The sequence below is a fragment of the Camelus dromedarius genome, chromosome 8 (assembly GCF_036321535.1).
Source record: "Camelus dromedarius isolate mCamDro1 chromosome 8, mCamDro1.pat, whole genome shotgun sequence".
In the NCBI taxonomy this organism is placed as follows: domain Eukaryota; kingdom Metazoa; phylum Chordata; class Mammalia; order Artiodactyla; family Camelidae; genus Camelus; species Camelus dromedarius.
In genome coordinates, this window is record NC_087443.1 from 54,134,698 (window position 1) to 54,148,177 (window position 13,480).

Below are 13,480 nucleotides of genomic sequence, written 5' to 3' on the forward strand. Positions count from 1 at the left end.
GACTCTCTAGTTGGTGTGCTGCAAGCTACTGTCATCCACTTGAAGCTAAGACATATTACTATTAAAATTAGAAAATAATATAATCAAAATTTGTTTTTGTTGAGGAAAGTAACTAATGATATTGGTAGTTTCAAATACTAATGCGAATCTTTGGAGAAGACAGAATTGATGATCATAACTCAGAGGTTATGGGTCTTGTCTCAATGGTTACTGATTTCGTACGGAGGTTCAGACTTCAAGTCCACTATTTTTTCGCCAAATGACTCAATAAGAAAAAAACTTTTTAAAACATGTATATTTGAGAATGTATATATGACAATATAATGATCAATATTCCTGATACAGTGGATGTGAGAGATGAACAATCCCATTCTGATTCCTAGTGTATTGTTTCCCATTTACTTAGAAATAAGAGGAGAAACAGGTTTGATTAATTATTACCTTAGGCCCCACTATTTTTAAAAGAAAAGTCTTTTTCTAATTTTGTCCTTTTGCAAAAAAATAGTGGACTTGAAGTCCTAACTCTTGTACGAAATTGGTAATCACTGAGACAAGTCCTATAACCTCTTAGTAAAGTCATCAGTTCTGTCTTCTCCAAAGATTGGCATTAGTTCTTACAACCTTACCAATCTCGTTATTTACTTTCCTCAGCAAAATACAAATTTTAGTTATATTATTTTCTAATTTTAATAGTTATATTAAATTCCCTTTTGCACGGGCATCCCAGTGTAGAAATACTAATTTTGGGTGGCTGATTCTACGTTTTTACCAATCAGATAATTGCTTTCTTTTATCTAAGGACAGAAGCCACTGAGCTAGGTGGAGATAATGGTCTAAAACAGAAGTTGGTAAACTTTTTCTGTAATGGGCCAGAGTGTAAATATATCAGACTTTGAAGCCTTGAAGTGTCTGATTCCAGTGTTCACTTCTGCTTTTGTAGCATGGAAACAGTCATAGGACATATTTAAACAAATGAGAATAGATATATCCCAATCTTTATGGAAGCTGAAATTTAAATTTCATATGATTTTCATGTGTCACAAAATGTTATTCTTCCTCGATTTTTTCAATTAAAAATTCTTAGCTCATTTTTTAATACAAAAAAAGGTGGTAGGCTGTATTTGCACATGGGTTGTTACTTGTCAATATCTAAGGCTGTCTAATGAAACCCTTTGCAATGCTGTGAGATTGATTTGTGGGTTTTAAAACTTTTGTTTTTGTTTATCTGAAGAACATTTCCCAGCACATAGTCCCAAAGATTTACTCTTGTTTATTTCTAAAATCTTAGTGTTTACATTTAGATCGTTTATCCATTCAGACAATTTTTACTTATGATGGGAAGTAATGATTATACTTCCTTTATTTCGTTATCAACATCCAGTTATTGGAGTAACATTTGATGGAAGTATATTGGCTTTTGTACCTTTTTTTTGTATCTTAATGAAAGATCTTCATATATTACTTGTGTAAAAGTGTACAACGGAATAATTTGAAAAAAAAGAGTTACAGACCTTTTATATGATAAGCAGGGTATGGAGGTTTTCCCCATGTTGGCATTAAATTTTTTTTAAACTTAAAAACACTAAAGACGTATGCAAATGTAAGTAATATATAAATTTGTTTACATGTCCACTTTTGCAATGTTGATGGAAAAATTGATCAGCAATTTATAAAAGAAATATAAAATAGTTTTATTTGATCCAAACTGAAGAATGTAGCCCAGGAGACAGCCTCTCAGATAACTCTGAGGAACTGCTCTGGAGAAGCATGGTTTTCTGCACAGTTTCATATCTTTTCAGAACAAAGAACATCAAACAAGTCAGGGATTCATTCCTTCAGAGTTCCAGGAAAAACACATCAGCATGTACACAGCAAGTCCGTATGGCCTTGGCATCTGCAAAGGGAGTCTTACTGTTGAAGGACCTCAAGCACTGGCATCCTTGGGAGGAAGGCATTTAATTATTTTTTAACATGAACATTTTTTATTTCCGGTTAGTTCAGTGCACCTTTATTTTTTATTTTTATTTTTTTTATTTTTTTTAACATTTTTTATTGATTTATAATCATTTTACAATGTTGTGTCAAATTCCAGTGTTCAGCACAATTTTTCAGTCATTCATGGACATATACACACTCATTGTCACATTTTTTTCTCTGTGAGTTATCATAACATTTTGTGTATATTTCCCTGAGTGCACCTTTTTTTTTTTAATGATTAAACAGATCATAAGATACAAACAGGCTGTTTTAGTTAACATAAAATTAAGTTAAATTATGTATAAGCCAGATTGACTTCCCCATAACTCAGTATGTGAAAACTTCTTCCATTAGTATCCATTTATCTATCTATCCATCAACACTTCCCTAGTTCAGTATGTTTATCTCAATAACAATGATTTTTGTATACAGAGCATTAAATAGCATTTATATTCAGGAGTAACATTGATACAGTAATATTATCTAACATACGGTCTATATTTAAAATTTCCCAATTTTCCTGGAATAACCTTGATAGCGTTTCTTTGCAAATCAATGTCCACCCCAAAAACAAGCATATAATTTGGTTATCTTTTCCCTATAGTCTACTGTTATCAGTTCTTTTTGCTCTGTTTGTTTTATTTTGGTACATTTAACTGTGAAGAGTTCAGTTTAGCAGTCATGTAAAATATTCCTTACGCTAGTTTTGTGTGATTGTTTTCTAGAGAGAGATTCCAGTTGTGATTTGGCAAGAGAACCTCATGGGTGCTTTGTGTGTCCCACTGAAATTCACTGAGGAGGCAGGGAGCACATAAGGTCACTTATCCCATTATTGGTTATTCAGTGTTGTTCACATGATAAAGTAGTCTGCCAGAATTCCCCATGGTGGAAGTGCTTTTTTGGAAACATTTAATTAATAAAAATCAATTGCATGGTACTTCAGTATAGTTCTTCTCAATCATTCACCCAACATTTTAAGCATTATTAGATAAAACTTGCTTAAACTAATGATCCTAAGCTGAATTACTGTAAAATGATTGGTCTAGTTTCATCATCCTTTCTGTGTTTCAAATTGAGCATTAATTTGTAATGAATTTACTTCGTATTTTTAAATTCAGACAAACTTAATGGAAATGATAAACACTAATATTTGTTACTGTATTTATTGTTATTATCACAGAAGACGTTATTTTTCATTAGATCAAATGTCTATTTAGAATAGCACTATGAGCAGATAACTCCAGATATTTCAAGGTCTAATAGTGACTTCTATTTTAAACCATAAACTATGTATAAGATGAATGAAATTGAAGTGATAAAATAAAACAGATGGTGGAAATGTACACCAGTGTCCAAATGTGATAAGCAGAATGAATTCACAAGGTCTGGCACCCTAGGACCCATGTACTCACTACTTCAGATGCTACTGACGTCCACGTTAGCAACATCTTGCCTCTAGTCTTAAACTTACCTTTGTGTATTAATTATTCTGTCAGACTCAAAATGGCCTTGTCCTTCTTTGGACCTAGGATTCCTCATCTATAGATCAGATCATAAGATTGGACTAAATGACTTCCAACATTTCTTCTAGCTACATGACTTCTTCATAATTTAGCATATTTTTATCTTTCTAGGGCACAAATGTAAGTAATATCATTGATTTCTGTGCTGCATGATGGAAAAGAATTCCCCAACCCAGAAGTGTCTGATCCTGGCCACTTCCTGGATGAGAATGGCAACTTTAAGAAGACCGACTACTTCATGCCTTTCTCAGCAGGTAATAAAAAGTTACTTTTTTTATTACTCCAGAAGACAAGCTATTTCGGGGGGATCAGTTGGAGCTATGTAGTTCCCACTCTGGGGCTGGTACAAATGCTCTTTCTTTGTGATGATGAGCAGCAATCCCAGTACACACATGCTTTCTCTCCTCATGATACATTCTGATTATTGGACTACCTCACTAGACCTTGGAGAAGTGACCCAGTTCTTCCAAATTCAGAAATAAAATTTGAGCTAGATACTAAAACTATAAGAGAAGTGCATCTTAGCCAAAAGGAACCATGTGTTATAAAACTTGAAACTTCAGGGTGTGTTGGAGATTGATGAGGATTAGATATACTTAGATTAGAGAACAGAGGCTGTAAGGAATGGAAAGAAAGATGTTGGGACCATCAGACCAGGAACATAATTCAGTGAATGTATGTGTGTTCCTAGAAGAAGATTGATGAAAACTTGAAATTATGAAATTGCAGTTATAATGTAAGAATATGAGTGAAGTACTTGGCATAGTGCTGATATTCAATAAATAGTAGTTGAAAGAAGCATACCTGTTTAGATAAGATGTCAGGTGCATAGCATGTGTGTTCACCCTTAGTCCATGTGTCTATTCAATGATCCTGCCTACCATTCAACCATCCATCAAATAGTTACTGCATAGCCTTTTTCTGACAGCCAGAAACACAGTGTTCAAGGACTATGTATTATCTGTGTTTGTTATTTCAGGGAAATGGATTTGTGCAGGAGAGGGCCTGGCCCACATGGTGCTGTTTTTATTCCTGACCACAATTTTATAAGCATTTACCTTGAAATCTGTGGTTGACCCAAAGGACATTGTCACCACCCCAGTTGCCAATAGGTTAATTTCTGTACCACCTCCTTACCAGCTCTACCTCATTCCTGTGTGAGGAAAGGTAGCTCATATGGCTTCTTCAGTACTGTTGCCTTCAAATACCTCTCATCTGGGGCATCATTCACCTGTTTCCCATCAGTCTTCCCCAAGAATGCTTTCTCTGATCTCTCCTCTCTTCACTGTGTAGTTTCATTGCAAAAATTCATCTGCTGTTCTTTATACTCAATAACATCTGTATCAGCCACCATATATGCTAGTACTTTTATAATATTGAGTAGTACTATGTACGCAGTACTAGGTACTACTTACAAAATAAAATAAGATGAGTAGTGTATGCCAATGCAAGCCATTTCTCATGTTGTAAATAAAAAATTACAATTTGGGTGAGCCAGTTCTCACACTTTCATTCTTTTGCACTTGTTGTAGGTAAGAAAGGATGAAAAAAATGCAAAGAGATCATGCTAGTCCTCATAGTGATATGCACAGAGAAGGCCAAAGGGAACAAGAGCAGAAAAGCTCCCTTGGCTGTGTGCCTAGAGTTATGTGAGGTTTGGATTTGAAAGTGAGAGAAATTGTTTTCAGGAGCACCTTCACCCTGTAGGGAAATACTGAGATCAGCCATGGTGAGAAAGTAAATTCAAAGTAAACCATAGAATGTACAAATGAAAATCAGAACAGAAAGCATTGAAATTGTATGCAGGAAATCACTAGGAAAAAAAACCCAGTGAATCAGTTTCTTTGAAAATATAGAAAAAAAATTATAGAATTGATAAACCCATAGTCAGGCTACCTACCCCCCCAAGCAAGAAGACACAAGTTACACAAGTTGTAATTAAAAGAGGGGGCATCTCTTTGATGACATGGACCTTACAGTGATAATAAAGGAATATTAGGAACAACTCTATGTTCACCAACTTGATAACTGAAATGGGACAATTCCTTAAGTACACAGACTTACAGGAAGGAGTAACATCAGTCACATGGCACGATAGTAAGCTCTGAACTCTCCTCCACTGAACACACTGATTCAGAGCAACATGTGAATAAATTTCCTTATTAAAAAAATCCAGAAACTAGTTGAAAGCCTAACGTACTCTTTGTGAATGTGAATCCAGCTATATCAAAGCCAGAAAGAAAAGCAGGGACACATTTTCGACCTAACTACCAACTCCAGCAAAGTGCCATATATTGAGCAGGAGCCCCCAGCTCCTAGATTCTGCCTCAGGAGCAAAGGAGTTGGCATGTACCTCTGGCATTCCAAACGTTTACAACTTTTGAGGGGGAGTTGCATGAGGAACTGGGTTCTATGTTACTTGTCTTGGAGCACTGAGAGGAATCAGCATATTCTAGACACCTACAGATTGCTAGAACAAGAAAAGCAGGCTAGACTAGCACCCAAGTTTGAAAAGCCTTCAAACTCTTAGGCTGAGCTGTTTGGTGGGCTAGTCTCCTGCATGAGAATAGTCAGTGAAGACTGTGAGAAGTGACTGTCTAATATACCAATAGTAATGCAGAGTGTCAAGGAAAAATGAAGAAACAGGATATATATGATTTAACTGAAAGATAAGTCAAAGTAACAGTTATAACAATTATCACTGGGTTTAGGTGAACAATAAAAAAGGATGCAAGAAGTTCAACAAAAGAAAATTTAAAAGCCCCAAACAAATAGAGCTGAAGAATACAATAATTGAACTGAGAAGTCTTTAGAGTGTTCAACAACAGAGTAGATCAAGAAGAAAGGATCAGTGAACTAAAAGGTAGGTCATTGGAAATTATTCAGTCAGGGGAGGAAAAAGGAAGAAGAAGGAAAAAAGAAAAGAAGTGTAAGGGACACATGGAACACCACTAAGTGAACCAATATATGCAATACAAGAGTCCTAGAAAGGGAAGAGAGAAAGAGAAAAGACTAGAGAGCTTATTCCAAGTAATAATAACAGAAAACTTTCCAAATCTGGGGAAATCATTGGAGGTAAAAATCCTGCACATACAAAGAACTTAAAAAAGCATCTTCCTGAATCAGTTTGTGAGGCTAGCATTACCCAAATTTCTAAAGCAAACAATGAGATTACAAAAGAGGAAACGCACAGACCAATATTTCTCATGAACTTAGATTCAAAAATCCTCAGCAAAATTTCAACAAATCAAATCCAATAATGTCCCAGTAAGATTTATTTCAGGTATGCAAGACTGTTTCAATATTTGAAAATTAAATAATGTACCCTGTCCCATCAACATATTAAAGAAGAGAAATGAGAAAACTGTGTACTTATATATGTATAAAAATCATCAGACAAAACCCAAAACTCATTCCTGATAAAAACTCTTAGCAAACTATGAATGGAGGGACAACTTCTTCAACTTGAGAAAGAACATTACAAAAAACATACACCTAACATCACTTTTAATATTGAGAAACTAGAAATTTTCCTGCTATGATCAGGTGTAAGGCAAGATGTCCCCTCTCATCATTTCTTTCTGACCTTATAGTGGAATTCCTAGCTAAAGAATTAAGGCAAAAAAAGGAATTAAGATGTATATTGATTTAAAAGGAAGAAATAAAACTCTTTTTGTTTCAGACAATGTGATAGTGTATGTAGAAAATTGCAAAGATTTTAGAGCCTCCTGGAACTAATAAGGAATTTTACTGTGGTTGAAGTATACAATGATAACGTACAACCATCAATTTCTTTCTTATATCCTATCAGTGAACAATTGGAATTTGACAATTAAACACAATATTATATACAATAAAAAAAGAAATACTTAGATATGTATCTTGCAAAATCTGCCCAAGTTCTATTTGAAGAAAACTATAAAATGCTGATGAAGGAAACCAAAGAGGATCTAAGTAATTGGGAATATAGTCCACATCCATCAATAAGAGGTCTCAATATTGTTTAGTTTTCAGTTCTACCCAGTTTAATCTGTAGGTTCTATGTGATCCTAATCAAAATCTCAACATTTTTTTTTAGATGTCAACAGTGTTTTATAAGGTATATATGGACAAGTTAGAGACCCAGAATAGTCAACACAGTATTGAAGAAGAACAGAGTCAGAGCACTGACACTATCTTACTTCAAGACTTGCTCTAAATCTACAGTGATCAAGATAGTATGGTATTGATGAAAGCATAGACTAATAATTCAGTGGAAAGAAGAGAGTCCAGAAATAGGTAGATACAAATATAGTCAATATAGTCAACTCATCTTTGACAAGGAGGAAAGCAGTTCAGCAGAAAAGGATAGTCTTTTCAATAAATGCTCCTGTAAATTCTAAATATCCTCTCTCTTAAACACACACAAAGATACACACACGTGATTTTATACCCTTCACAAATGTTAACTCAAATTTAGAATCATAAATATAAATGTAAAATGCAAAACTGTAAAACTCCTAGAAAATAATGTGTAAGAAAATACTAGATGACCTTGGTTTTGACATAGATTTTTATGTATATCACTAAAGGTACAATCCACGAAAAACTTGTTAATTTAGATTTCATTAAAGTAACAACTTCTGCTCTGTGAAAGACACTGTCAAGGGAATGAGAGGAGAAGCTATTGACTGGGAAAAAAACATTTGCAAAAGACATCTGATGCAGGACTTCTATCCAAAATGTTCTAAGAAAACTTAAAACTCAACAATCAGAAATATAACAACCCAATTTAAAAATGGGCAAAATATCTGAATGGACACCTCACCAAAGTAGATATATAAATGGAAAATAAGCATATGAAGATACTCAACATCATATATTATTAGGGACTTGCAAACAAAAATAACAATGGGATACCACCACAGACATATAGGATGGCTAAAATCCAAATCATTGACAAAACAGAACATTGGCAAGGACGTGGAGGCAGCAAGGACCATTGGTCATTGTTGGTGGGATTACAAAATGGTATCACCACTTTGGAAGACAGCTGTTTTTTGCAAAACTGAACATATGTTTCCCATATAAAACAGTCTGTGGTATTTACCCAAAGAGTTGATAATTTATGCCTATATAAAAACCTGCACTTGGATGTTTATAGTTGCTTTATTCATAATTGCCAATACTTGGAAACAGCCAAGATGCCCTTCAATAGGTGAATGGATTAACAAACTTTAGTGCATCCATACAATTGAATATTATTTCATTGTTAGAAAAAAAATAAGCTATCTAACCATGAAAACACATGGAAGAACTTTATGAGAATAAGTGAGAGAAACCGATCTGAAGACTACATACTGCGATTCCAACTATATGACTTTCTGGAAAAGGCAAAATTACAGATACAGTAAAAAGATCAGTGGTTGCCAGGGATTTGGTATGAGGGAAGGATGAATAAGTGAATCACAGAGCATTTGTAGGGCAGTGCAGCTATTCTGTATGATAGTACATTGGTGAATATAAATCATAATGGTTTTCTCAAAACCCATAGAATATATGACACATAGTGTAAAACTTACATAAACCATGGACTTTAATTGATAGTGCTGTCAGTGTTTGTTCATTGATTGAAACAAATGCACCATTGCTGGTGAGGGTTGTTGATCGGGGAGGCTTTGTGGTATGGTAAGGTTGTATACTGAAACTGTTCTTTCTGACAAGTTTTGCTGTGAACCTAAAGCTTCCTTAAGAAAATAAATTCTAAATTAAGTGAAATATGCAAGATTTGCATTCCTCAGTGATTGTGGAGGGTTTAATGTTGATGCCATCTGGATAACATGGACCACAATGGGAATTCTATTTGATGTGAGGTATCACTAAACAGGGAGTTGAAAAACCTAAGATAAGGAATCGTACTGATGCTCTGGTCACACTTTATCTCATTGAGACATACATTGTTCACTTGAAAAAAATAAACGTCAGATGAGTTGATCTCAGAGATCCATTCTATCCTTAAATTATCTATGACTCTTTCATTCCATTAAAAGGAAGAGCCAGTCTGAAGCGTCAGCAGAAAGGAGGAGGTGCAGAGCAGGACGGCTCTTAGTCAAGGAATAAAATGGTTGCTAAAAGAGAGTGACTGAGCTTTTTTTAAGCTGGTGTGGTTCAGTGAGAGTTAGAGGCATGTGTAAGGTAGGCGGCAAGTTAGTGCTTCAGTTTTTCCTGGTTAAAGTATTCATGAGACCTGAGTGCATTCAAGTTCTAAAGGTTACAAAACTAAACTTTCCTGACCTTCTAATTTAGATAAGTAGGTGCTGTAATTATTAACTATCTTAATATTTATTTTGAAAGTCACTGATAAGGGTGAATCATGAAATATTGAGCAATGTATCAGTTGACTAAAGTCCGCTCAGAAGAGAGTATAATACAGATAGAGGTGATTGGTCACTTTATGAGTAAAAGGGCCACAAGTCAATTAGCAGTAAATGATGGTGTAGCCCGTTGAACAGTTCTTTTTGCTTTAAAGGAAGAATCTAACACCCGCGGATATGGGTTCCAATCTGAGCTCTACTACCTGTAGTCTGTGTCTTTGCCTCGTGTGCTGAATCTCAGAGAACCTGCTTCTTCATCCCTAAGATGGGATAATTTACGTTAGACAAATTGATGAAATCAAAAGAGAGATGATGGGCAAGAAAATTCTGTGTAAATTGTCAATCTCCCTAGTAACATGAGGGCTAAAACGTTTTGGAACTGGGGGTTTGACAGAAGTTAATTTTTCCTTAATAAATAGCTTAAAAATAATAGTGCTAACATTTAGAACAAATATGTGGACACTTGTATAGAATTCAGATTTGTGCACATATTGTCATTATTGATCTAGTAATTATATCGTTCCAGAGATACTTAGATCCTCTCGAGCCCTGCAGTTCCTCTCCGGTTTAGTTGTGCATGTTGGGGTGCTTCTGTGCTGTGGGTACATATAATGAGAGCCCCACCTTCTCTCCAGTACTGCTTTGCAACTGTTGTTCCTTCTATAATTTCCCTTCTTGGTTTGCATCGTTCAGTCCATTATTTCTCACAATGACAGACTGGAAAACAACAGGGCAAGCTATGTATGGAAGTGACTGCAAGATGGGGAAAGATGGTATCTCAAGCTGTACTTACCAAATTCTTTTTCAGTTACATTGAAATTTTGAGATTAAGTCTTTTTACTGAGTTACACTGAGCAAATTTCATCTCTGCAGTGAGAGAGAGGAAGAAACCCTCTATTTTTTCTTGTCTTGAGAACCTGTGGCTCTGTTATCTTTGGACTCTTACATTAATGTGAAGCCAGTTATTTTGTGAACAGTCATTGGGGTGTATATTCAGAGAAACTTGTGTTTGGGAGGTTTTGATTTGTTTTGCTAAAATTTTTTCTTGAGACAGCTGTAATTAGTGTATGCAAAACCCAAAATAAAACAAGACATCATAATGGGCTTTGCAGAGTAAACTTTTTTTTTTATATACAAGGCATAAAATAACTGACTGCCCCAAAAGGCATAAATTCCCAATTAGTCATGAATCTAAGAATGTAGAATTTTGAGCATTTTTCGTAAGTCATTTATTTCAGTGTTTCTTAATCCTGGCTGTACATTTTAACCACCTGAGTTTTGTTTTTCTTCCCTTTTTTAACTGCCAATACCTGGAATCCAACCAGTTCAATTAAACCAAAATCTCCACAATAGGCACTATAAAGGGGGGTGAGACTAAAGAACATTATTTTTGTCTTTGTTGTTTGACTACTAAAGTCCACTCAGAAGAGAGTATAAAATGGAAGATGATTAGTCACTTTATGAGTCAAAGAGGCATGAGTCAGTTATCAGAGAGTGTTGTAAAAGCTTTGGATTTCAAGCTCATAATTGAGTAAGAAAGAAAAGAAAGCTTCAGTGGATTCACTTGTGGTCCTGGTGTACTGTCTGTCCCATAAATATATGGGAATTGGTGTACCAACTACCCAGGCCACTGCCTGGTACCTTACAGACTGTGTAAGTGTCAGGTAAAATAATCACTTTCATATTATGTACAGTTTGGAAATATTTGAAGGCGTATGTTGCAGAAAGCTAATAAAGTACACGGTAGCTGGGCATGTGTGCATGTTCAGCATTGGTAATGGGGGTGGGGAGGGTTGGAAAAGAACACCCCCCCCCCCCGCCAGCAGAGCTTGGTCCATCTATAAGGCTGGCAAGTGTCAGCTTATTCCTCCTTGCCTAGGACCTCCCTCCTAGTCTCTGTTTCCCCTCCTGGTAGGAATTGTGTCCAGCAGTGGAAAGAAGTGGAAGGAGATCTGGCTCTTCTCCCTCAGGACCCCACGGAATTTCAGGATGGGGAAGAGGAGCATTGAGGACTGTGTTCAAGAGGAAGCCTGCTGCCTTGTGGAGGAGTTGAGGAAAACCAACGGTGGTGAGTCTGTACTCTATAACTGACCTTAACAGTCTGCTCACTTTTCTAGTGACATCCTTGGAAACAGTTCATGGGCGCCACATCTTTCATATGGGTAGTGGTGTGTGCAGGAGGGAGAGAGAAGAGAGAGAGTCATGGGGGCTTTTGTGTATCTATGTAGTGTGTGTACACCCATGCAGTGTATTGTGCATAAAGTGTGGGTATAAAAGATCATTTAATCCTATTCTGTTCCAGGTTTTTGTTGGTTGGTTTGTTTTTAAACTACTTTTTGAGTCATTTTTCTAAGAATGAAAGAATAATGTTTTCTGCAAATGTGGGTTATGTATTTCAGAACATTACACCAGAGAATACTTGTTAAGTGGGTTAAGTGGACAAGATGGTAATGACCTCATAACATCCTTAGGGAGTATGAGACAAGCAACACATGCTTTCACTTAATTGTACCATATTCATATGATCAACCTAATTGATATGCCATGTGAGAGTTTATTCTGGGATCCCTGCCTACAGTTCTGGCCTATATTGACAGCTTTCTAAGGTTTTAGGGAGATTTTTGTGCAATTCTTGAGTATTTTGATTTCTCTGTGAACACAGCACTATTTCAAAAATATCAGTGTTAATTATTTATTATTACCAAGTGCTCATTATATTATCTATATATTTTGAGTAAATACTACAGAATAATTCTGCAAAATACACAAATACCAAGTTAAATGTGATTTATTTAACTAGATTTCAACTATTATCAATAATTCTTTACTTTTTCTTACTGAAAGATAATTTAACTCTGTTTTCAGTTTTGCTTGTCTTTTTCCTCATCCTTTTTGGATTTTCATTACAAATTTATGGAAGTATTTCCCTCCCACTGCCAGCTCTGGTAATCTGTGGAGTGCATGTCACAGGGCTTGTGATGTTCAGCTTATATTCCAAATGACACTATTTTTAAAAAGTTCTCTCTTCCAAATGAAGTGAAGGGAATATATGATAATAAGATTTTACCTGGGAATCACATGTACATGAAGAAATTTTTGAAGTTTCCCAAGTTCCCTTTACCTTCATAGCTAAAAAATACTTTCTGAGAGCCTAGAGTTCTCAGGGTTTAAAGGAGTCTGACATAGAAGCAGATATCTCAATAGGGTTTCTATCATTTGATGCTCTTACAGTGTCCTTACAACACTCTTGATTCAGATCATCCCTAATTTTGTCAATAAATGTGAGTTTCAGAGTTTTATGTACAAAGTTTACTGATCGTTTGATTACAACAATTTTATTTTATAGATCTCTTACCATAAATATAAAACCATCATTTATGAAATGATAGACCTGTCCTAGGTGATTGTTAAATTTTAATATTTATTCATACATACTATTCTGTTGTTAGCTAACAGAAATATATCACAGAGAGTCATAAGATTGTGCCTTCGTCCAAATATATTAAATATGTGGATTGATTAGAGATGATGGACATTTATTTCCTAGGGAAGGAAATTATCTTATTATTTTTAATAATGAAATCAGAAACAAACATTCCACTTATCAATATAATTTTTTGTTTGCCC

General features: G+C 35.3%; 1 protein-coding gene across 1 annotated transcript in view; it reads left to right on the forward strand.

The window, feature by feature from the left end:
• The first annotated feature begins 3,611 nt into the window (after positions 1-3,611).
• Positions 3,612-13,480, forward strand: part of LOC105084253 (cytochrome P450 2C19) — a 57,126-nt gene continuing 47,257 nt past the window's right edge. The window contains exon 1 of the mRNA XM_031461416.2: positions 3,612-3,754. Coding sequence (XP_031317276.1) covers positions 3,650-3,754 — 105 coding nt within the window. The 5' untranslated portion in view covers positions 3,612-3,649. The remainder of the gene's footprint in view (positions 3,755-13,480) is intronic.